The sequence below is a fragment of the Seriola lalandi genome, unplaced genomic scaffold, assembly GCF_002814215.2.
Source record: "Seriola lalandi dorsalis isolate HSWRI2012SDOR001 ecotype SW California unplaced genomic scaffold, Sedor1 jcf7180002054577, whole genome shotgun sequence".
NCBI lineage: Eukaryota > Metazoa > Chordata > Actinopteri > Carangiformes > Carangidae > Seriola > Seriola lalandi.
This window is the reverse complement of record NW_019525130.1, coordinates 1469366-1495109: the sequence shown is the minus strand read 5'-3', so window position 1 is coordinate 1495109 and position 25744 is coordinate 1469366. Positions and strand designations below refer to the sequence as shown.

The following is a 25744-nucleotide window of genomic DNA, read 5'->3' as shown; positions in this document are numbered from 1 at the left end:
TTTCAGTTCAGAGTATTGTTTTATTAGAGCACAGGATTTATTGGTATACATACAAAGATAGATATATACAATTCATGACTGGACTCATGACAGTTTTACATTTAACTTGCCTTTGGTGGAGAGTTTCCAATCAGTTTGAACTTCAAATGAAAGACACAGGGTACAGAGAGGTTTAGCTCTCAGTGAACTGCTTCAGGGTTTTACAATTTCGGGCACCACAAGGTCAGTGGTGATTGAACATTTCACAGCTGAGATCAGTACATTCGGAGGAAAATAAACTGCAGTAATACAGTACAAACAGCGGAGGGGCCATTTGGCTTCTTAATTTATGTTACAGATCAAGGAGTAGTCAATACTCTGGTACAGTATACCCCCCCCGCCCTTCCCCCCTTGTTCTCATGCTTACTGTGGATAGAAGACAATCCTACTTTGTCAAACTTACCTCTGGATTTTGAGAAGTGTGGCCCCATGATAGCAAAATACACCCACCCACTCACATTGAATTATTATTGCAATTCCAATACTGCCCAACTTATTTCAAGAACATAAAAATAAAGGCAAGTTTTAACAGGTGCACTAACAGACTATCTCATGCAATGTTCTGATTTTTGTCATGTATACAAAGGCATTGTGTCACATAGGCTTAGTGTTACTTTGAGCATTGCCACTTTGAACAACACACCTCGGGTTAATGGATCAGAATTTGATGGAAAGCTCTTTTCTTGACATGGATCATTGTGAACAAAAAATAAATAAATAATAATAATATCAATAATGATAATAATAACTGAAAAGAAACAGTAGAAATGTGTATTCATTGACCGATGAAGTCAGGTGGCTAACACCAGCATTCCATTATATTAACATGATTGAAAGCTAGCCGTGTGATGGGATTAAATGTTGTTATGATTAGTATACAGATGTGTCAAGTGTCTAAGGTGCACAACTGCTTGGAGTAAGCTCACGTGGAAGTGACAAATCATAGAGTTGCAACTATTTCTTGTTTCCTTTTCCCTTTTTCTCTCTCTCTCTCTCTAACAAAGAGAAGAAATAAAAAAAGTATATTGCTTCAAAAAACTTTTTTTCTTTTTTTTTTTTTTAATATTGTGAAACATTTCATTCACCACTTCTCGGGTTCGTCTAGATCGACAGAGCATTACATTATCAGTCAAAGATACATACAGAAGGATGCTGTGAATCCAAGAGATTAAACGATCAACAATGGGACATGACAGTGACTAATTCCTGGGACCACTTGTTGGAGTCGGTCTGTCTGTCTGTCGGTCTGTCTATCTGTCTGGGCCAACCTCCTATCTACCAGCAGGTGGCACGATGCAAGCACTGATGTATTGCCTGGGTGAAGGGGAGGGGCTGAGAGATTAGTCTGTCACAGTTACAGTAGTCAGTCCAAGGACCATGGCCTCAGTGTGTTCCAGCTCTGTGACTGAGGATCTGCAAACCTAGCTGCACATGCTCTCCATCCATCCCTCCCACCCACCACCTCCTACGCCTTTTGTCTGTGAGTAACATTAAAACACAAAGGGGGCTCCTCATTTGCTTTTTCCAGACGTGCTGGAGCCCCCCGCCCCGCCCTCGATCTTGTCGGCGATTTCTGATGTGTCTAACTTCTCAGAGCCATCCCCTTTCTCTGACCTCTCCTTCTCAGACCTCTCCTCCCCTTCGACGAGCTCAGACCTCTCTGACCTGGCGTCCGCGTCCCCTTCCGACTTCTCCTTCCTCTCCGAGCGGTCAGGGTCCATGGACGAGGTGCCAGGCTTGTCCCACTTGGCCATGGCCTCATGCTCAGTTATACAGGTGGTAATATTTGAAGTCCAGGCCTTCAGGTCCTCCTACAGAAACCAGCAAGAGACAGACAGCTTATATAAGGAGTCTCTTTCTTATGTTTTGCATGTTTTTCATATTGTGTTTTGGGATTTACAACATCCTGTCATGGTAGGAATCATATGTCTGAGCCTGCAACAGGGAAGAGCAACTGAAACTGTGTAAACTCCCCTTGTTTGAACAAACTTATTTTCAGGTGTCAGTTCAAAGAGTTCCAGTTCACAGAAAACTACAACTGAACTGAATCTGACCTCGACAGAGTATTGTACCTTTCCTTTATCACATCCGTCACTTGTTTTTGGGGCTTCACCTCTCTCAGTGTAACGGTTTCTTTCCTAAACCACCCACACCAGTTACCATGTATTTCCCTCTGAAATATAGTGTAAAATACAAAGTACTTACAACTGTTCTGAAGTACAGTACATACACTTTTCTTGTTTTCCACCACTGGCCATTAATTGACATCTTTCTAATAAATGAAGTGCATGAAATATGTAAGAATACTATCTACTCTCTCCCACTGCCACACGGGGCCATTAAAATGTGAAATTACTTGGTGCAGCTTTTAAAAGCTGGAACTGGGTTGTTTTCCTAAAGTGAATGAAAGGCTTTAATAAGTATATTTACAACCTAAACACTGTAAAGACTCCAGGTTCCATATAGGCATTGCATCGAGATAATTCCCTAAGACATCAAATAAAAAATAAATGTTCCCCTATATTATATATCGTGCTCATATCTTGTGTTATTTTATTTATTCAATAGAGAAATACAAAAGGAAAATTAAAAATAGACAAAGTGATTCAATGTCTAACATTTATTTTCATAAGATAATGATTGAAATGTGTGAAAATGTATTTTGGTTTGAAAATGTATTTTGGTGCAAAGTAAATGTCGATCCATTTTGCTGCACTTCTAAATCTGTTCATTTGTTTCAGCAAGCAAGATAAGTTTAGCAATATTCTACTGTATATTTTTCTCACTGTCAGCAAATGTCACGAAAAGACTAAAATCAAATCTGACTTTCACACCCTGTCTGTGGCTCTCAGCCCCGAGTTCATTGGTTCTTACTGAAGATTTAAAACATCTTTTTTGAAATTACTGAGAGGCTCAGTAATTTCTTAAAACACCTGCTCACTGTACTTTTTAGCAAAATTTACTCAAACTGGAGAAAATAGTGCATTTCTATTTTCAGCTGTTGACTAACACACCTTTGGTGCATTGGTAAGTATTTCAGCAGGGCGATTTAGGATTCAGCCACAGCGCCCATGTTGATAATAACAGATTTATATTGTAGATGTATCAGGTTTTGGTTACACACACCCTATTAGTAGGATACATTTTGCATTTGGTCATTTTATGGGATTTGTTAACAGCAATAAAAGTACAGACTATCACCAGACTTCAGACTATTAATCTTAATGTGTAGACATGTCTTATTTGCTCTTAGAGGTGTGGTCTCTCATGGTCTTCTTATGTGGCGCACAGAAGGTTTAAAGTAAGGAAGGTGGATTATTTCCTGATCTTAAACATGTCTTAAACATAAATGTTCTTACCTCATCTTTTGCATGGAATACAAAGTTGTTTCCGTCGTTTAGTCTGTTGCAAAGAAAACAGGGACAGTTAGTTCCTCTTTTATAACCAAGTCATATCAAACATAAGCTATAGGCTCTAACTTCTTATTTTAATTGTAAAGAAACATTACACCTTTTTACTATTAAAATCACGATTTCAAATTTGTAACATTAAACAGTTCTTACTTTAGAATGAAAACATTTTTCTTCTTCTTGTATCCCATCGAAGGATCAAATGTGCAGTTACTAAGGTCGACGGGAGGCTCTCCGTTGTACGTGGTGTTGTGGTTCCTCGCATCCTTGTAGAAGGTCAGCATTCCCTCTTTCAGCACACAGTATACATTCACCCAGGACTTACTGTAAAATCAAAGTGATAAATTCAGTGGATATGTACAGATTAGGACTGAAAACATTTCTGGAGATAACAAATTAGTTTAAAGATGGACACAACACCTTTATATGACTCATTTATAATGTCATTATAAAGGCTCAGCAGCAAACTGCCGCATTAGTCAGTGTTGTTAGGCCTGTCGACTCCCCATTTAGCACAGTGCATATGCAGTTTACACTGATAACCATGGTAGATTAACTCAAAATTAATTACATTTTGGAAACAATGGGTCCTTGATTTCAGACAGTGGAAGAGAAAAACAGGTTTCTTATTTTGCCAGCTGAAATGAAAATTGTCTCTGGCTGATTTTGACAGCTGTAGCTAGCTAATTAAGCTACTGTCATTTAAAGCAAAACTCCTGTTGTAACAAAGATGATGTGCTTTGTGGGAGGAGCTGAACTGGTGGCAGAAATTTACAGTTAGCGATGTCAGGTGTCAATGTACAACATAGGAATATAAATCAATTGGACACCCTCTCCAATTATTTGAATGGTTTTCCAGCAGAGCACAGGTTAAATAAGTGAATAAGTGAAAGTCTGGACTCCATGGATGCCTCCTATGTAAGACATCCTCAGTGGTACATTATAACTGTAATGCTAATGATATTGTGTGGTCCTAAGGCTAAGCCAAGTCTGTACTGAGTCATAGTGCAAAGTAAATGCTATATCATAGATAATATTACCACATGTGCCATTCATTAATTTAATGCTTGGATAAATACTGAGTACTGTCTATGGGCAATTTGGTTTGTTTACATGCTACTTCTGCTTACACGCTAATTTTGCGAATGTTGGTCAATGGTATTTACCATTATGAAATAGCCATACTGAGAATGCCAGCTTTGTGGCCACATTGATTTTTGTGTGTGATAAACAGTGGAGATTTCTTCAGTCCAGCCTGTCTGTTTTATGGCTTGTAACCATAAACATCTGTATTTAGCTTCAAAGGCGATCTTTTTTTTTTTTTGCATTCCTACTGTGATATCGAACATCCAAGACATTTTATTTCTTTATTGCCTATTTCACTCTATTGTTTCCACTGTTTTTCTGCCACCACAGTGCACTCGCGACCGCACTGACATAACTGTGATGTCAGCTCCAAATTGGTCTCTATTCTTGTCAAAGAAGGGGTCTTAAATATGCACTTGGTGGACATGCCATTGTGCTTAAAGACTGATGCTAAAGCTACATTGTCCCAGGCAAAAAGTCAACGTCCTAACCATTTAATGATCCATGTAAAAGACATGGAAATAAAGAAACAGCAATGCGTCTGTACATATATAACAAATGTATCACTACCTTGTTGGCTGGGGTTACTTAAATGTTAACATCCCTTAATCCAAAGAAAAGCAGGAAAAATGCTAATGCTAATAGCATCCAGGGTCAACTTCCACACGGGGGAAATACTGTGACACACACATTTCTAATTGAACATAACTGCACAAACTAAGTAGTTCATGATGTGCTCCTTGGCCTCTGTAGTTAGTTAACTAGTTAGTTGTACTTACTAACATTTGCATCTTACATTAATACAGATGAACATGCAGTTCACTCCATTCCTTATACTTCGGCTCTTGCGTTTTTGGTCTTGGAAAGGTTTATAAAAAAGTGTGTGCACACCACTTCAACATGTGCAGAAATCCATGTTGCACTTGCAAAGCGGCAACTGGACATTCTCTGTTCGGAGGAGGGGTTGTAAGCTATGTCCTCTGTATTATTTGTCTGTGATGGCTGTACCTGTTGGGGCTCCTCTGCTGAGCTTCTAGGTCAGAGCTGGTGGCCTTTTTGCGGTAGAGGGAGCCTTCGTTATGGGCAGTGTGTGAAGGCGGCTGGGGTGTTGTTGGCGCTCCAGTTGCTGGGGCTGAGCGAGAACGTCGTGTCTCCTCAGGCTCTTTTGGACGTGGCCTCCTCCTTGGTTTTGGACGGTCTCGGGCACGAGGACGGCCGTCAAAACGAGTCACTGGTGCTGAGAGGCTGCTTGGAGGCCGGTAAGGCTCTCCTCGTGCCTGAGAAAAGCAGAGAAAAAACTTAATGTGACACAAACATGCAAAGAACAATGAACCTACAAAACAGTGTATGTAAGCTAACTCACATGTGCTGCCTCTCTCTCCTGGACCTGTTCTACAATCTCTGCCATGGTAGATCTCTTCTCCCTGCAGTGACAACAGACATGAGTCACCCAACGACACACACAATCATTATGCGACCTTAAAAATCATTAGGACAAATTTTGTGAAGATCATTTGAATTTCTCTGTCACCTGCACGACTCTTTACATACCCTGAGCGTTTGTCAGAACCCTCCTTAATGGAGCCCTCCAGGTCACTTGAATCCTGCCTCTGCAGCCTCTGCTTGCCGCTGCCCTCCTGTTCACTGGACGACTGCCTCTCCAGACGCCTCCGGTAGCGCTCCTGACGCACAATCATTGGCAGCTCGTTCAGCCTGGCCTGGATCTCCTGTTCGCTGGAGGTCTGTCTGCCCAGCTTGTACTCCCTCTCTCGCCTCAGATGGTCCATCTGAGGGTCAGAGCGGCTGCCACGGGGATCCCTCTGGAGACGGCCGTGGAGGAGCTCCAGCCCGGACTCTGGCCCCATCATATCTGCCATTGGGATGTCCCCGAACTGTTCCCGCTGCACTCTGCTGGCTTCTAGGAGGGGGTTTACTGCCTTGTGGATGTGGTTGATCCTGGGCTGCATGAAGTCAGCTTTTAGGTGCTGCCATGCATACGCCATCTTAGGGTCCATGATGCCACCACTCTGAGCTAGGTAACCAGAACTGCCCAGACTTCCACTGCTGAAATGATTTTGTGCCAGAAAGCCTGAGCTACCCAATCCCCCGCTGCTCTGATAATTCTGCGCTAGGAATCCAGAACTCCCCATATTAGGCTGTTGTGCCAAATACCCAGAACTCCCCATATTAGGCTGTTGTGCCAAATACCCAGAACTCCCCATATTAGGCTGTTGTGCCAAATACCCAGAACTCCCCATATTAGGCTGTTGTGCCAAATACCCAGAACTCCCCATATTAGGCTGTTGTGCCAAATATCCTGAACTCCCTAAATTAGGCTGTTGTGCCAAATATCCAGGACTTCCCACATTTTGTGGTTGGGCCAAATATCCGGAACTACCCATATTCTGTTGAGGGAGAAAGCCAGGACTTCCCATACCTCCGCTGCTTGGCTGCTGAGCTAGGTTACCCGAACTTCCTAATCTGCCACTGCTATAATGGTTTTGCATACCACTTACACACGCAGCAGTCATTCCAAAGTACCCAGAGCTTTCTGCACTGCCAACAGTTTGATGGTTTATCCCAAGGTAAGTAGAAGTGTCTGCTCCACCACTCTGTGAGGTCAACACCGAGAAACCGGAGTCACTCCCACCTCCGACTGCCTGGTGGTTCATCCCGAGGTACGAGGAGGTCACCAACTTCCCGCTGCACTGCTGCTCCAGTCCGTGGTAGCCTGATCCGTTTATGACTGGGTTGTAGCTTGCTAGCGTTGAGGACAATCTCTGGGTTGCAGGGGTGGCACCTAGATCCAGACTGGTCTGTAAGGATTTGGGTTCTATATGTGCCTGTACTGTTTGCCTCAAGAAAGATGAGGTAGCACTGGTTGAGGGAACGTTTGGAGTCAGACAAGATAATGGGAACATCCTTCGGCTGGAGAGTGGGGTTGTCTTTTTCTCCTCCTCTTTTTTCTTCTCAGCCTAAAAGAAAGAGTTTAAATAAATAATAACACTACACAAACCAGAAATCAGGCAGGGTGGATCCAATACAACTGAGGTATAGCTAGTTATCAGGAGTTTTTGCTCAAAGCAGTGTAACAATGTAAACAATGCTGTTAGCAGTTGGGGTGCAGGGAGCTAGGGTGCACCACATGCAGTAAACATCATGAAACAGATATAAGCCCATAACAATGCATGAGCCTATAACTGCTAAGCAAACACAACAAGCCAAGGTCACTTTTTTTTTTTTTTTTTTCCTGTAGCAGCATTAAATTGTGACTCCACCAAACTGATTAAACATTTATCTACAGTCAAGCTTACTGCGGAAAGCTGGCGGAGGGAGCTGAAGCGTTCTTTCCAGGTTACAGCAGCCTTGCGGAAGGCCTCGTGGCGAAGGATGAGCTGCTCAGCCTCGTCTGTTTGGGCCTGGGCTTCTCCTCCTTCAGGCTCCCTGGAGGTGATCAGTGGCTCCTTGGCTTTCAGCCAGGCTTCCGCCTTCACCGTCTCCTGGGCAAACTGGAACTTTTCCTGCTCTGGAGGTGACAGCAGACCAACAACACGGTTATCATTACACCACATTTTAACACACGCTCCAGTAGAAAATCTGTTGTTTACATGCTGGTGTGTATATCATGGGGACATTTTATGTGTGAGATCATAGTTCGGATGTTTATCTTATCATTTATTTCATGTTCAGAGTGAGTGGTTGATGTCAGTGCAAACAAGAAGAACAATAAGATTCATACATGATTCATGATACATTAACTGCACATAACAGGACGAAGTGGAAAAAGCGTTTGAGTCCATTCGGCATTTAACAATGTGTTGTGTTAAGAGCTGCTTCTGCTCTGATGGAGACATGAGTTACTCACTGCGCTGTAACTTTTCCTGGTGTTTGTCCCATTTTTCAACAAGATCCTTCTGCTTAGACAGAAGGCTGTCCAACTTCTCTTTTATCTGTGGTGACAGACAGATTTACAGTCATGACCACAACAACATGCCGCTACATCGTCATGAAGTATTGTATAGGTTTTATGAAATTTTTTTGTGGCGTGATACAAATACAGATGTGTTGTACAGTTCTTTAGCCTGACCTCCTCGGATGCAGGGTTGCCTGCAGCTATCAGGATCTTGCCGAGATCTGCACACTGCTGTATGGTCTTGCTGCGGCCGTCTACTTTGGCTTTCAGCTCTTGGTGTTGTTTCATCATCCCCTCTAAAGCCGTCAAATCCCTGAGGATGGAGAGATCAATTTATAAAGATTAGATTAAGTGACAAATACTTTACATGGTATGTCTGTCACACACACACACACACACACACACACAAAACAAAAACTGAAATGACATAAATGTTGAGGTTATATTAACAATTGAAGTCCTTTCTGAAGAAAATATGCAGACCATTCACTGGTTTCAGCTTCATGAGTGTGAGAATTTGTCAAGTCAAAGTCAGATTTGCACCTGCCTTATTTGCTGCTCACCTTGGACGGGGGTGGACTTTCTGACATTTAACAGACTAAACAATTTATTGATTAAAAAATAAACCACAGACTTCCATTGTAAGTTCCTTACAATATCCTCACATCCAGGGTGACGTCTTAAGACGCACAAAAGCAGCAAATCTCCACCATTAATGAACTGTATCTAGGCAATTTTGTCAGTGAAACTATTATCAAAATATTTCCTTTTTTTTCTGTTGATTAACTGATTTATTAATTGATATTTCAGCTCTAAATGCAAGAACCTGTCACTTGCAGCCCTATACAGTACATGCACATATGTTTTGCCATCTTTACCAGCCCCATAGTGCTGGCTGTTGATGCATTTGTTGATATATCGACATCTGCTAAAAGATTTCAAGCCAAGTTGGAATTGTCGCAGGCTTATTGAACAGTTAAACTGGGAGAAATGTCAAATAATGCCAGTGATTACAGTGTAAAATTTATAGTCTTCAGCTACATATGCAAAATTGAATGAAGATGTCATTTGAAAGTAGGTCAAGGTGGCACAGCAGCTTAGTACGACACTGCACAGTGATGACATTCTGTCTACAGGGACTGCACAACACCACAGACTTTGATGCACTGAATGTGGCAACTTAACCTGAAACTCATACTGTATCAAATATATATATCTTACCTGGGCTCATCCCATCCTATCTGGCCCATGATGCCTTCCATCCACATCAAGTTTTCACGCACCACTGAGAAGAACTGCACCTTGTCGGTTACTGAAGTGACCTGGACGCGACTGGCCTCACAGGAGCTCAACAGCTCCTTCCACGCCTCCATCACTTCCTGCTCTTTGACCATGATGGCCTCAGCCTTCTCGCCAGCGTAGATGGTCCTCAGCTGGGCAGCGTTCTCCTGCAGCTGCCTCACCTGCTCCACAACGGGATGACGGGAGACAGTGGCTTCATCACAAGTCAATGTAAGTGCAGTCAGAATGCAAGAAAGGTTGTATTTGTGGAAAATAAATTGAACCGAACTGGTTTACGTTGGGATTCTGATTGTTGGTAAAACATGAACAGGCTACTTCAAATACACACACAAGCAAAAAAATCTGTATATAAATATAGTTTTATAGCCTAAGGGCTGGGTTAGGGCCAGTTATACAGTTTTTCTAATCACAAATAAGTTTGGTGAAATTCATATTCACTCAGCAAGTTCACTCTGTGACCGATGGGTTAGGAGAGAAGTCATATCACTCGCCTGTGCGACTAGCAGTTGAAGGGCATGCTCAAAGGAGTGCATGAGTCTCTGCAGGGTGGCTGGATTGGTGATGTTGGCTTGGCACGCCCTCACCTCTGGCAGCTGCTTCATCTTCCCTGCAATCTGAGCCAAGACCTACAACACAGGACAACGTCCTCATGATGAGAGCTTTAAAAATAGAAGCCGCATGTCACAGCCAGACAGTCTACCTTGGAGATGAAGAACACGCTACACATGAGTCAGAGACTGATATTTGTTTTGACTGTACCTCTTTGCAGTCAGTGAAGAACTTGTGCAGCTGGTGCGACGCCGCCAGCATCTGTCTGCGTGTCTCCATCAGCTCCAGGAGGTCGGCCCATGACTCATTCAGTCCGTCCTTCCACTCAGCGATGGTGGCCGCGTCCGTGTGGCCGCAGTCGATCATCTCGTTAACCATCTTGTTCACCTGCTCCATGCGCTGCTGGCCAATGTTGTTGGTTTCTGAGGCAAACTTGGTGAACCTCTCCTCAAGCACCTGAAACACATAAACTACACAACACTACAGGGACTGGACACAATAACATGAACTAATTCATTCTGATACAACAGTATTTACCTGCAGTAAATGCTAACTATTATTTTAGACAATGGGTGCTTTCCACTATAGTAACTATATTTCCTCCTATCTTTGCTTCTCTGTCCTCAAACCCATGACCTGGAAAACAGCCATGGTCCGCCATCATCTGGGATGTTCCATCACACGAGATGAGGAGTTTGAGCAAGGCATTATTGCATAAATACAATATGGGAGATTAGCAGTGGCGGTCCTAGACTCTGGGGGCCCAGGCAAAGAAGCCCATTGAAGCCCATCCAATATGCAGACTATCGATAGACGCTACACTTTACAGATGTCCCATAAATGCCTCACCCACAGGCAATGGGTAGATGCTAACTACAGCACACATCATCAGGGGCCCCTCCCCTCTTAGGAGGGGTTGGGGGCTACAGCAGTGCACTGTATAGTATCTTTATGGGAGGTTTGAGGGGGTTTATAGTTGTTGCAAAATGTGCCAATATGAGTGGCACCGGGGGCCCCATTTTTTTCGGGAGCCCCAAGCCTTTGTCTGGTTGCCTCTCCTGTAGATCAGATACAGTACTACCATGACTGGTCATCAAATTCTGCTTCAGCTTACAGAAAAAAATGTCCTCCTCTCATTATTCAGTGTGAGTCCAAAACACAATGAATGTTCACTGAACTCTGTTGGTTTTCATGTCAATACAATTATAAAATCAAAAATGCTATTGCATTTGGTGGCTCTCGTGAAAAATGTCATATTATTATAGTTATATCATCATGGTTCATGGTGTTCACTCATGAATTACTCTTCAGTTTAATATCTCTGTCCTGTGGTCAGAGCGGTGTAGCAGCTAAAACCGCGTTGATGTACTGACCGTGACGTCCTCCAGGTCTTGGCCCAGGTCGGTGGAGCTGGCCACCGCTTCACGCTCAGTGATCCACTTCTCTAACTCCTCCACCTCCTTGTTGAGCTGATAGAGCCAGTACTGCTGCTCCAGCTTGGTCTTCCTGTGCTCCACCATGTCCTTCAGAGACACGTACAGCCGATCTATGTGGGACTGCTGCTTGGTGATCTGCTCGCTGTTGAAAATGTTACAGCAACAAGATAATTGATGACAATTGTATTCTTCTACTATTTTACACAGTGGATAGAAAAAGTGCTGCTCTGTGGGTGCACCTTTCTGGGTGTCCCAGTTCCAGTAGACGCTGGCATTGCTGGGATAACATGCCGACCGTCTCTGCATATGTTTCCACCGTTTGCTCCAGAGCCAGGTGGGCCTTCAGCAGCTGCAGTGTGCTTGACTCATCCTGAAAAACATCAGAATACCATCAGGATGTCAGTGTCATATGTTCACTTAGGTTTTACTCCATCAGAGACATGTATGAGTATCTGTCTGTCTGTCCGTACCGTGCCTTTCTCTTCACTGACAAGATGCAGCTTTTGACCCGACAGCCAGGATTCCACCTTAGCTGCCTCACTGTAGTACTGCTGAGACTGCAGGGCAGCGTCCAGCATCACAGACCTCCTCTCCGTCTCCAGCTGCAAAACCTCCCACAGCTGGCGCACATGCCCCGCCCCTTCACGTACAAACTCCACCTCAGGAGTCCTCAGCGAAGCAATAATCCCCGCCCGGTCCAGAACCTCCTCGACACGAGCCCGTCGCCCTGTCAGCTCCCTCTGGAGAGTCTGGAGGACCAATCAGAGGTAAGTTCTCAGACTTAGATGTCAGGCCACGTTTCGGCTGACCATGACCAAACGTCATTTTTGACACTTACCTGGTTCTTTTTTACATGCTGCTGAACACTCTGGAGGTTATTCCCATAATCCTTACAGGAGGCCACAGGAAGCCTCTCCTGAATCCACAGCTATCAAGTAACCAAAGTCAGGTCATTACATCTTTCACACTGCTGATGTACAGGAGCAAAACATTGAAGCCATGAGGAAGACACACATCATTCATTCTTCTAATTTCTGATTCCTAAAATACATGCGGCATAATATGATATAACTTAATATAGTGACTCTAACTGATGTGCAAGAGGGAGCTTTTGTAAATGGAGGAGGGAATATATGAAATGAAAGAACAGGGAACTCAGAGGAAAGAAGTATGCCACTTACTATCTCATCCTCCAGGTCCTGGGCGACTTGGTGCATCTCTTTGGAAGCCAGCAGGATGCGGCGTCTCTCCTTCAGGGGCTCAATGAGGCGGACGATGCGCGTCTCCACCATGCCTGACTGCTCGCCGCCTTCCCTGTCACCTGCCATCAGCCCTCGCTGGGGTAGGCAGACCCCCTGCAAGCTTCCCAGCTCTCCCACATCCTTGTAAAAGTCCCCTATCTGAGACTCCATAGCCTGCACGGAGGGAACAGGAAGGTCATGTTACAGGCATGGACAAACACAGCTCGGCACATCAGCTTTTTCCTATCAGAACATTTCAGGGGTTATGTAATGGGCTGCCTCACTTTAAGGAAGAAAAAGCATATGGTGCATTTTTTTAATGCCACTGAACCTTGTGTTTAAGAACATGCCACAGCAGCAGCCTTCATGGACACATGTCAGAGCTGGGGAAAATTACATAAACTACAATAAGCTGAACTATACAGTCTGTCAAAAACATTAGATACATCAGGGCTGATCAGAGATTTGCAGTTCTACAAACATTTATTTCTCATGCTGTGGAGGGAGAAATAATCTTGTTGGTTGAGTTAAATGTCAGAGGGCGGAGTCAAGTTGTTTATTTAATTTAGGCAAAACTGAAGCACAATTCTGAAATGTAACACAAGTGCATTCACGCAAGCACAGCACTCAAATACAGTTTTGAAGTACTTGCTCTTTCCTTGGGTATTTATGCTACTTCATATTTATATGCTTTACACAGCATTTCAGAGGGAATATTGTACTTTTTTCTCCACTACTACTCCACTACACTTTTGTGAAAAAATAATATGATAAATGTATAAATTATAAGGCTGTTATAGATTAACTACCCAACAGTATATAGATGATAAATCTAGCTCCACTTTGACAGAAATAAAATACTGCTTACATGTTAATGCATCAGTAATAATGTTCCAGTAATATACTGTATATATGATGTATTTAATGCTCTGAATGAAGCCATTTTGCATTATGATTACTTTTGTTTTCGATACTTTAGGAACATGTTGCTGCTAAAATGCATGTATTTAAATAACATTTTTGAGTTTATAATTGTTAATACTTTCATTGGTAATGGAATATTTCTGTTACTTTCTGTTACTTAAATAAAATATCTCATTCTACCTGATGAAGCCCAGTGAAAAATATAATAGTGGCTAAAAATACTAGCTATGCTATTTATTATTATTATTATTATTATTATAACTTATATTTAAACTTTTTCTTTGCCATTCATGATTGCTCCAAAAACCTTTTCCCACTGAGGTTCAACTTTCAAGGTTTAAAGGTGCTATTTGTCACATGTTCATACAGCAAAACTCTGAGAGATTAGAGTGCAATAAAGAATAATAATTAGACTGAGAGTAGAAATAACAATTAGAAAAATAAATATAATAGATAACATTTCAAACGTAGAAATTTCTCAGTATATGGATTCACATTATCACCATGCTAAAGTGGGAATTTTCCTGGTGTGTAGGTGAGCAGTCCAGTTTCCCCACTGTATAAAAATGTCAAATGTGTATAAATAACAGTTTAAGGCAAACTGCAGAATAAAAGTTTGTCTACATGAGTTTAAGCATGCAGTTAAACAGTGCAGTATGAAGGAGGACAATGTGTTAGACAAGGCACATTGTTCATTTCTGGCCTCAGATCAGCTCTAAATAAAGATTTTACATATGCACAACCTTCTCAGAGTGAACCTGGAGATCCTTGAGACTTGCCTGGAATTTCTGGAGCTGCTCATTGAAGGTGGGCAGATGGTGCGCCTGCTCCAGCTGAGGGGGTTGCTGCTCCAGGTGGGAGAGCTGGTTGTCGAGGTCCGAGTAGCTCTTCACCGCCGGCTCGGGCTTGTTGTTTTCAAAGAGCTGGCGGGCCTTGGCCTTGGTCGTGTTCTCCAGGTCGGACCAGCATTCTCGGATCTCCTCCAGCTTCTGCTGAACGACTGAACGTAGCTCCGGCTTCTCCTGGATCAGCTCCTGACCCTCCTGGACATACAAGGTTATAATTGTTAAACTAACCAGTGAATATCACAGTTCAAGATCAAAATCATCACATCAGTTTACTGTAAGTCAGTGAAACCTATCCTATTTAAAAACTGTGTGTTGGTCTGTCATTTCCTGGCTGAGTTTTCACTTGTACACTCCTTTAATGCCAGCTCTTGCTTCGAGGGATGGTTCTTATGGGCTGAGATAATTGTTGCCTCAGAAATCTGTGAACTGCACAACCACAGCACAGAACAGTCCACCACGTTAGACTTGATGCACGAATTAGATTGGATTTTATTTTATTTCTAAAATGAGATTTATCCATTTTCATGTCCATGACAATCATTTTGAGATAAACAGTAACCTTGTATCACTTGTCTTTATCTAAAGGACTTGGCATTTGTAGAAAGAGCTATAATATATGGACTAAACTACCTAAATACATCATGCTCATCATTCTTTACCATGAACCTGTGGATCTGCATTTCTATTTATTCCATTATTTCAAATGTGCTAAAAAGTGAGTGGCTAAATTCACTTTAGTCCCCAAAAATAGCTCGGGACAACACAGCTCCATGCCAAGGCTCGGAGCCCCCTGCTTGCAGAGAGGCAGGTGTATGGAGCAAAGTTTGGCCCCGGGCTGACCCACAAATCATGCATGGTAAGTCTAATAAACCCCCGCTCTGTCCTCTGCCTGTGCTCCTCTGCTCCTCTTCCCTCCCCTAAATCTTGGGCTTTGTTCATGACGTGATTTGGATGAGGAGATGCGGCGAGATCAAAGCTGGTGGCATTTTTTGTGTCAATGAAGCTCTTCCCTGAAATAGATTATTACCGGTCTCCTCCCAAACCTAGACTTAGGGGAATAAGAGGTGTTTTCCTTTCCTCACAGGATTTTGGATATTTTTGCATCTGGCCCACAAAAGCTCATTTATAGCGTCGAGACTTAAAAGCCTCTGATAATGTTGCAGATTTTTTTTTTTCATGTTTTAAGAAAAAAGCATTTATGTGCTGTTCTTTTTACGTTCCTCTGATATTTATGATAGTGGGTGATGAATTCATTATTTACTTAGCTTGTGTTGTAATAACAACTGTGCACATGATGTATTTTATCTTCTAAATCCTGCTTCTCTCCTTTATCTTTCACAGAGAGCTGGACCTATATCCTATGGCTTTCATAATGCAGTGCTGCATTCCTCCTCTTGGCACAGGCTCACTGCTTAACTGCTGCTAGTGCTCACTCTCTCACATCCCCCTCTCTCTCTCTCTCTCTCTCTCTTTCGCTCCCATCTTGCCTCAGCCTCGCTCTCCCTCTCATAATGCAGAGCCAGCAGAAAGCAGGTCTCTCTCTCTGCTCTCTCTTGGCTTTACTGACACACAGAGTGAAGCAGAGGGAGAAGGAATCAGAGAGGGGGTGGAGAGAGGAGAGAGAGAGCAGAGAAAGGCAGAGTAAAGGAAGAAGGGAAGCAAAAGGAGGAGGAATCAAAGGTTTGTGGAACAGGAACGAGGCTGCGGGTGTGCTGGGCCGTGCTACACCCTGGGCACAGTTGGATCCAAAGGGCATCTGTGAAGTAAATTTTCGAGGCAGTCATGGCTGACATAGTGTGATATTTTAATGGCTACCACATATGAATCATGCTATTATGGCTGTTTTTGTCTTGCCAAATTCTGCAGGCTTTCTTTTAATGCTGATGCAGCATAGTGAAATAGTGGGTGGTATTAAAGAGCTTGTTTTATACTACTGGCACAAACAACAGTGTATCCAGGTCTACTGTTTGCATAAAAGTAACACTGTCAAACTTATCTGTATAACACCTTTCCAAAGGTGAATCCACAAAACACAGGAAACACCTGAATGCTGAGCAGACATTCACATTCAACTTTGGCTAATCAGCCCAACCCACAATGCAACACTAACATTACCATCTATAACAGTAACATCAACATTTGCTACCAGCTTTCTCTATTTACAGTTCTGGACTTTTCTCTCTTGGTATAAACACCTTTCAGCTGTTATGTACTCAAAGCATTCTGGAGCTTTACTAACTTCAGTTTATTCTCTTAACAATGTGCTTTGTATTAGTGTGTGAATAAATGGATTCCATGATTACAAAGCGTATGCTAAATAGATTCAACATTATCACTTTATGAGACAATGCCATAAACGTGTAGTTTTTTTCTGAGGAGGCTTCGGCCATTCAATTTAATTTTTCTACTGTGATTTTAAAAATCCATTTACTGACCAGTAAAGCGTGGATAGCATGCAATGCTTGGTGGCATGTTTCCTTTCTGAAAGTAGGCTACCATTGCCGTCAGACAGAAATGTATTGTCCATTAAAGCAATTGTTTGGATACTGTAACATTATATACTGTTATTTGTCATCTGTTTAAAATATATTTTTATGGCCCTAACTCTTATCTATTTTACATCATGGGTGAGGCTGTAAAAACAGTTGTAATCAGAGTATTTTGATTTAGAGTAAAGCATTTTATTTAAAAAAAAAAAAAAAGTTTAACAGACAACAAATACAGACACGTGGGTGAGGATGGAAATTCAAAAGAAAAAGGTCAGGACAGTGAAGGCAACACAAATGAAAAAAAAATAAACACTAAGTTAATAAATAACTAAAATCATTTACATGTAAGATGAAAAACAGTAAGGTGTTGTAGTGATTCAGATGATGTAGGTTTTCATAGAGAGAGAGAAACTGCAAGTGGAAACAGCAGGTGGGGGGGGGGGTAAGTTCATCTATACTGTGTTAAAGATGTGAGAAACTTTAATAAAAAACTGTACCAGCAAATACACTCAGGTAACAAAGCTGCTAAGACAAGACAAGCTAAACCACGGACAGTCACTCTAGGATGTTAAACATTTATAGTTAAACCAGTTTAATTAATTCCTGAGAGGATTTTTGAGATACAAGATGTTTCAAGAGCATCACAACAATGTAGTGTTTACTAAAACAATTAATAGGAATGCTAAATATCAAAGTGATTTATCAAATCCCAATGTAACACCAAGTTTATTTACACACTAGAGTGTGTTTGGAGTCAGCAAGTCAAAAGAGAGAAGATGCTACCTGCAGCTGCAGCTATGATCATTTCTAGTTCATTGTAAATACACTGCAATCTGTATAGTGTTTGCACAAGGCTGTTTGATAGCAGAAGCATGTGAATGGTTCTGATAGTTAAAATGCAGAACAACTGAAGATGAGATTTCACAGATAGAACACGACTATAATAGTGCTGCATATACAGATGTTACAATCAAAACATGTGCGGTAAGCTTTTTTTCCCCTTCACTTCATTCACCATGTTTGCTGCATCATGATGCAAGTTACTGGGATGACTAATGCACAGGTATTTTAGAAAACCATCCAACCAGGTCATCGTTTGGTTTCTCCAAATCTCACACCAGTAGCCACATGGACACTGAGGAGCTAAGAGTTAAAAGCTAAAGATACAGTAACACAGCATAATGCCAGGATAGCACTATAGTAGATGTGACCTAATTAATGATGCTAATTTGATGGCAATGTTGGCTTTTAGACAAGTTGACATATGAGCATGTAGTATTCATTCAGTCAGAGCATGCTAAGCATTAGCTTATTAGCCGTGTGATATTATAGCTGTGTTGAGTGTGAGGAATTGCTGTAGGTTCGATTTAGGATAAGTTAAATGTTCAGAGAACTAGCATGAGCCTTTGGCAATCATATATCAGCACTGCTACTCCATGTATTAGTAACAAGTAAATTACAGGATATAATAATGTAATTATTTTAATGTGAACTGTATAATGCAAAGATTAAAACATCCAAACTACCCTGCATATGTATCACATGTTTATTCTTACTTAATTTGTAGGAACTTCCTAAAATCTTGATGTTGCATATTGGATGGTGCAAAATGAAAATAGCAGATCAGTCAAAACTTCCCTCTTACATACAGCTAAAGTAAACACTCTTCTTAAACTGCACCTGCTCTGTGTTAGAAGGCTTGTTGAGTGTTGGAATTTCTACAATATGAAATGTGTGACATAAACATTTCCTTCATGAAAGATGAGAGGAAAATAGATGAAAAACGTTTTAGCGACTTCTCTACTTAATATGTTAAATGATAAGACAGGAAATATTCTGTAGTTCTCTTACTATAACCTAAACTAATCTCATGGAGCCTGACATATAGTAGGTCACAAAACAGGTAATGATGACAATGTGAACTTATAAAAACTGTAAGAAAGAAAAGCAAGCAGAGAGGTGCTATAGATACATGAGTTACTGTAGTCTGAATGCAAAACTTAATTTGACCTCCACAAATAATTAAAACACACCAAAGAGTCACACTGTCTAAAAAAAAAAACAACACACACTTTGATGTAAACTTAAAAATCTGGAACATGATTACTCTCATTTAAGATGTGCTGATGTTGGGAATCTCCTTTGGAATTAAGTACTGGGTCATGTTTGAATGTCAATGTAATGGTATACCTTACCAGATATATAACTAAATGGCACTGTTATGTATTAAGTATACGTTAATGTTGTTGACCATATCTTTTTAAATATACATCATTTAGTGTGGAAGGTAGGAAGAAAGTGAGAGAAATGGGAGAGAGCGGATTTTTGTTTTTTTTGTTTTTGTTTTTTTCTACTTTCTGATTTTCTCTGCTCTTAAAAACATATGGTGGAAAAAGGAAGGCATATTTGTTAGAACAATTGTTAATAAAAAGGCCCCACCGTTGCACTGGATGACATGGTCTTTGATTAATGTGAACACAGCAGCCTCATATACACCATCCTGCTAAACTACTCACCAGAGCACCAAATGTGTTAATCCACCGCAGAAAATAATCCCCAACAAATGCATATTAACTATTTCCACCTGTCTGAGTAAGACTCGTTAAAAGCTGCAGTGCCCAGATATTTCATGCAATTACTCCTTAGGACTTAAAAATGTAAAGAATACTGTACTACATCTGCTATCTATGTTAGAGGTTGGCTTTGGAGCTGCAGACAGGGCAGGGATGCCAGAAAGTGCAGGCCTTTTTTCACAGCAGACATTTGTCATAGTAGGAAAAGCATAGGTGTCACTGATAACATGATCTCTGGCTCTGTTCTGTTCGGGTGTCCCAGTAAAACCATGACAGTGTGACAGTGCGATAGCATGAACGACACCTGATTCCTGAAACTGATGCAGCTAAACTGAACTCAGCCACCATTATTTCATCCTTTACATCTGTCAACATGTTGTCAGAGGAAAAGGTCCAGTAAGAGGTGGACTAACACAGTCTTAGTTTTGGTCTATTGGGCTTTAATTGTTTGATCATGGAATTTAATGACAATTAGAAGAATGTAGAATAATGTCAACCAAATATACAGTGACAAATGTGCTGAACGTGTGTTGAAGTGAAGCCATCATCCCTGTTGATTTCCTTCACTAAAGTCCTACCAAACACATACAAAGGAGGAGATGAAGATAAAGAGTAAGAGAACAACTAAATAGAAATAGAAAAATAGAAATACATATTGATCCCAGATGACTGTAAAATGTATTCGGTCCAGCCCCTAGCAAGACAGAGGTGAACAACTGATGACCAGTTTCCATATTCAAATATGTGTGTGGTGCGGGTCCTTTAGTTTGTCACTGATCTATGTGCTCCAGTTAGACAGGCCCATGGTTTATCTGTGTGTTTATGAAGCTTTGACCCCTGAGCCCACGGTGAGCCCTGGCACAAGGTCAGCTGTGAGAGGCACCCACAGATCCTCCACGTACACCAGCCGGCCTGGAGCTGCGCGCCTGGCTTCATGTGCTGAGTAAGTACTGAGAGAGAACAGAGGTAAGGGGCCGAGGCGGGAACCCTTCCAAAAGGACGCAGAGTTCTCCGATCAGGACGCAGCGTCATCTCTTCTCTCTGTCTCTCAGGTAACGACAGAGAGAAGTGTGGGGGTAGATTAAATACTGGTAACAGGGCTATGAAGACACGAGGGTCTCTGTGACTGTGTATGGGGCACAGGAACTTTAGGAAATCATGCCAGACAGCACAGGAGAGAACCCTAACCTCTACGGAGCAGCCATCTTCTGCACTCAGTGTCAATCCTTTCAGCTTATTTCTCTGGTATTTGGCATGAAAGGTTACACAAACGCGCTGATGATTCAGAAGTAAAGCAGGATCCTGTTTCAGTCCGTTTTCATTTCAAGCTGAGATGTCAGTCTACACACAGCTCTCTGAGTGGAGTCACATGACTGGCAGAACCGGAACATTAACTGTATTCCTTTAAATTCTGGAAACTTGAAATATTGAAATTTCACTAGGTTACATCTGTTAAAGGCAGCCGGTTATGTGTTACAAGGTGTCACGGTGGCCAAATTGTATAAGGTGCATGTAATGTAAATGGTTCGATTCTGGCCCAGGAGCTTTGTTGCATGTTGCACCCTCCCCCCCTTTTCCCCATTCGTCCTGTCTGTATCTCTGCTGTAAACGATGCAATAACAATCCAATACAGGCAAAACACCAAATAAAAGAACCATGGCTTACACTTAACTTAGATGTGTCCAGCCAGGTCTTTGTCTCTATGTCACCACTGAACATCATGCAAAAGTAATAACACATTGTATCTCGTAAAAAACAAATACAGAAAAACACTATATTCCCTTTACTGTAGCACCTACTGTGGCAAATGTAATTCATGTAAAATCATTGCAGTTGCTAATTTAATTTCATAAAGAAATGTTTATGATGGTGAAAGGATTTTTAGATTTGCCCAGTCATGTGTGTATCACAGAAAACCGTGGTCATAAAATCATCTGCTGAGTAGACAAATGTGTCCAGCTCCTCTTGAATGATTATCTACACAGGCAAATTAATTTCAGTGTGTAATTTCAGTGTGAGAGAAAATAATAACAGGATATGATCAGAGGTTGACAACAGATCTTCAAATTCTTTATATAAAAATGTCATTGTTCCACTTGAACTCTACCATCACTTTCCTTCTGTTGAGCACGATCATTTTCGCTAATATCACGCGCTTCCATTCACAGTTCCTCAAACATCGAACTAAACAACAACAACATTTATAAAAAAGCTTTGCTGATGATTTGGGATGAAGCTTGTTGAGAAGTCAGTGTTCGGATTGGACATCTACAAACCTAAAAAACTATACCTACAATACACATTATATATACATAGTAGGGTGACGCTAACAATATTCATTATTGATTAAGCTGCCGATTATTTTCTAGTTTATTTGATTAATCACTTGCTCAATAAAACGTCAGATATCAGTTATAAATGGCCATCACAATTTTTCCTAAATCTCAAGGTGCAGCTTCACATTGCTTGATTTTTTTCAGACCAAAAGATATTCAGCAAGATAAGCAGCAAATTCTCTCATTTGCTTGTTTGTTTTTGTGCTGTTTAAGCTATACCTGTCATCCAGTATCTTGTATAGTGGATTTTGAATTTATATAACCCCTAACCCTAATATCAGAACAAGAACCATGATGCATTCATAATGGACTCCAAACCTGAATCTGTTGGACAATATTAAATCTTTTACAGCTCCATTTGACTTTTGTTGCTACAGTACATTTGATTATTAACATTCCCATATATGAGTCTCTGCACATTGTAAAAATAACACCTCGGGTGTTTCCACCATGAATAAAAAAGCCTGTAATGCACGGTTCAACTGGCAATACCTGAACAAACATAATATGCTGCACTACTGAGCCACAGGACATCACACTGTTGAGGACACAAATGAATATGGCTGCTCACATTCAGTGACTAAACCTGGGAATTGAGAGAAAAACTGTCTATAGCTCCGAAAAAAAACTGAAAAAAAAAAAAACGTCATCTGCTAAAAGAAAAAAACCTATCTGCACGCATTGATTTGTATGCAACACAGTCGTATCAGAAGTCATCTTTTAGCTCTTTTGCATCGTGACTGAACTAAACCGGGGTGTCTGCTGGCTCAATGGGAGGGTCTAGACTATAGCATGATGAGCCTTAAAACACATTTCACACATGGACGACCAAGATGGCTCATGAAGATTTCTTCATTAGGTAATATACAGTAACAGGTCTCGTCTTCAGATAATTAGTTACATAGCCATCTTATAAATAGTTAATAATACTGTGTGTACAACAAAAAATAATGTGTTAAAATCTATATGGTCTAATGAATTTCTTAATGTATTCAATAAAAATTAATAATTAAAACACATGGAAATGTCAACAAAACCTCTCAGGATGTTCTCAGAGATGTAAATACATTTTAGCAAGGTCAAGGAGAAACGTCACCAACGCTGAAATCAAACTACTACAGACACAGACATTGTTTAAAATGTTTCTACAATGCACTTGATATATTTGAGTCCCAGCTTTTGATATTCATACAGGACTGAGAGAAGCCACTCAGTTGTTATTAGATTAAGTAAGAAAGCTAAGTGTCAAATAATCAAAAACAGAAGACACTTTTCACAATAAATGATAATGCACTGATAAGATTTGCCCTGGTGAAGCCTTTTTCCAGTGAATTGCCTGAAAGAAAATGAGTAATGATTAATAATAATTAAAATATTTATAAAAATGAAGAAATTAAAAGGCTTCTAGCTGCACAAATGGTTTCTCCCTGACATTTTGCTAATGTTCTTATGATGCTTGGGGGCCTGAATTCAAAAGAGCACTTCCTGGTTTAACCACATCACAGTTTTTTTTTCTCTCCACAGCTAATCAATTTGAATCAATTATTTGACATCATTACACATTTACAGTACATAACTAAAGTCAGCAAGTGTCAAAGGAAAACAGATAAACTGCACATTTTTACATTATGAGCAGAAATGATGGTATACAAACTTCACTCAGCTAAATGCTAAATGCACTGAGGTCTCATATTCTGTACATGTCCTCGTCTTCAGCAGCTCGACATGTGACTGAGCTGAAAATCCCTTTTTTTTCTGAACAGCAGCAATACATTTGTGACTTAATGCAACGTGCCATTAGCAGAAATGGAGTCTCGTTGACTAATTTACATCTCGAGAGCCCACCTGAGCTTCACTGAGGCAGAGGGCATGGAGAACATTCTGTGTGGATGATAGGATGTTGCTCTGTCAGGGGAGCAAAGCATGATGGGAATTGCGGGGCAATAAAGCAAACCTGAGAATGTTTTCCTGATGTGAGCTGACTTCGTATCAGCTGTGTGTTCCTAGCAGGTGCCTTTTGTAAATAAAGGGAAATGAGATGAATGTGGCTTCTCTGTATGTTCAGGCCTTCGCTGCTGCAAAGGTTCACGTGTCCTCTACATGATTCACCGTAACCTCCATAACTAGGCAATGAAATTCAGATGGTCTGCTCTCAGTGCAAAAAGACCAAAGAACCACAGGGATCACACCACCTGTGAACCTGAGAACAACACAGCCACTATAACAGTATAACCTTGAGAATGTAATTCAGGATGTCCCCAAGCAAAGTGATGAAATGAAAACTGAGTGATGACATCTCTCCCACTTTCACCTATTCCATTTCACTGCCACCACACCCACCATCAACACTGTGTCTTGGTCATGTGCTCTCTTTGGCATGGTACATTCCCCTCAGCTCACCTCCTCTGCCCATCTGTCCTCCCCATCTAACCCTCCCTCCCTCGTCATGCCCTGGTCCCCTCCACTCACCTGTTCTATCTTGGCCAGCCATTCTTTATTGCGGGCCAGTTCTGCCATAAAGGCCTGGTGCTTCAGCCACTTCCTGTGTAGCTTTTGAGCCTCATCCCGCGCCGTGTCTCGGGCCATAAGCATCTTCTCCTCCACCCGCTGTCCCAATCACTCAGCTAGGGGAGACAAAAATAGCCACCATCAGGAGCCCAACGCTCGAGCCAGCCCTTCTTCCCCCCTTTCCCACAGGACGTCCTGCCTGCCTCCTCTACGCAAGAGCCACCCGCTCTGCTCTGCAGGGGCCTGGGTACCTGTGCTGTCACCACCCTCCCCAACCCCCACCAGACACCCTTTTCTGGAGAAAAAAAATCAAGATAAGCACCTCAGCAGCAGTGGTAGCAATGGAAGCACTCAAGCCCTTCCGTTGGGTCGCCCCTGGGTCCTCATGCCCTACCACTTCATGGGTCTTGCGGTCCTGATGCTGCAGTGCCTGCTAGCCAGTCTCAGAGAAGGCAAAAGCAACCAGCGAAATAGAGGAAATGCGCCAATGACAACACCGGTAAAGAATGACACTCATCCAAGATTCCTTGCGGGCTGTGGGTTATCTTCTAGCTCCGAATGTCGATTACAATCCAGCCATCAGTGGAGATGTAGATGTAGCATAGCCACAGAAGAATCTTTCAGCCAGGGCAAAACCTGACCATCCACCACTCTCCAGTCCCGGTCAATCTGTAGTCCTGTCTAACGATGCTTTCGACAGGAGGAGGAGGAAGAGTTGGAGTGGGAGGAGCAGGGTGAATGGGATGCAGAGTCAGTGCAGAGGAGGCCGGATAACATAAGCTATCCTCTCTTGAAATGCATCGTCCCCACCGCTGAAAAGATGCACACACAGGCTGGTGTGAAAATAGCACACTATTTTCTCTCCTCAGTTCCCCGTCCTCGTGTCCCCGAACAGCTCAGCCGCGGTTGGTGCATGCTGCTGCAGTCCTTGCCTCTCAGCTACGCTCCTGTGTGTGTGTGTGTGTGTATGTGTGTGTGCTTGTGTGAGTGTCGGTGTGTGTGTGTGTGTGTGCGCGAGTGTGTGTGCAATCACAATCAGCACTGCAGTGCCGGAGCAGAGAGAGAGAGAGAGAGAGCGAGAGAGAGAGAG

At 41.9% G+C, this 25744-nt stretch overlaps 1 protein-coding gene across 1 annotated transcript; it reads right to left on the bottom strand.

The window, feature by feature from the left end:
* Nucleotides 1–25636, bottom strand: sptbn4a (spectrin, beta, non-erythrocytic 4a). The gene is made up of 19 exons (XM_087177014.1): nt 24616–25636; nt 14680–14943; nt 12917–13150; nt 12574–12663; nt 12206–12484; nt 11975–12105; nt 11673–11877; nt 10510–10755; nt 10242–10376; nt 9670–9911; nt 8623–8761; nt 8401–8485; nt 7850–8061; nt 6087–7510; nt 5899–5959; nt 5544–5812; nt 3603–3773; nt 3399–3441; nt 1–1850 (listed from the first exon to the last, which is right to left on the bottom strand). Exons 1-19 carry the CDS (start codon nt 24736–24738, stop codon nt 1551–1553), a joined length of 4653 nt encoding a protein of 1550 aa, XP_087033140.1. The 5' UTR covers nt 24739–25636; the 3' UTR covers nt 1–1550.
* Between the last annotated feature and the right edge of the window lie 108 nt (nt 25637–25744).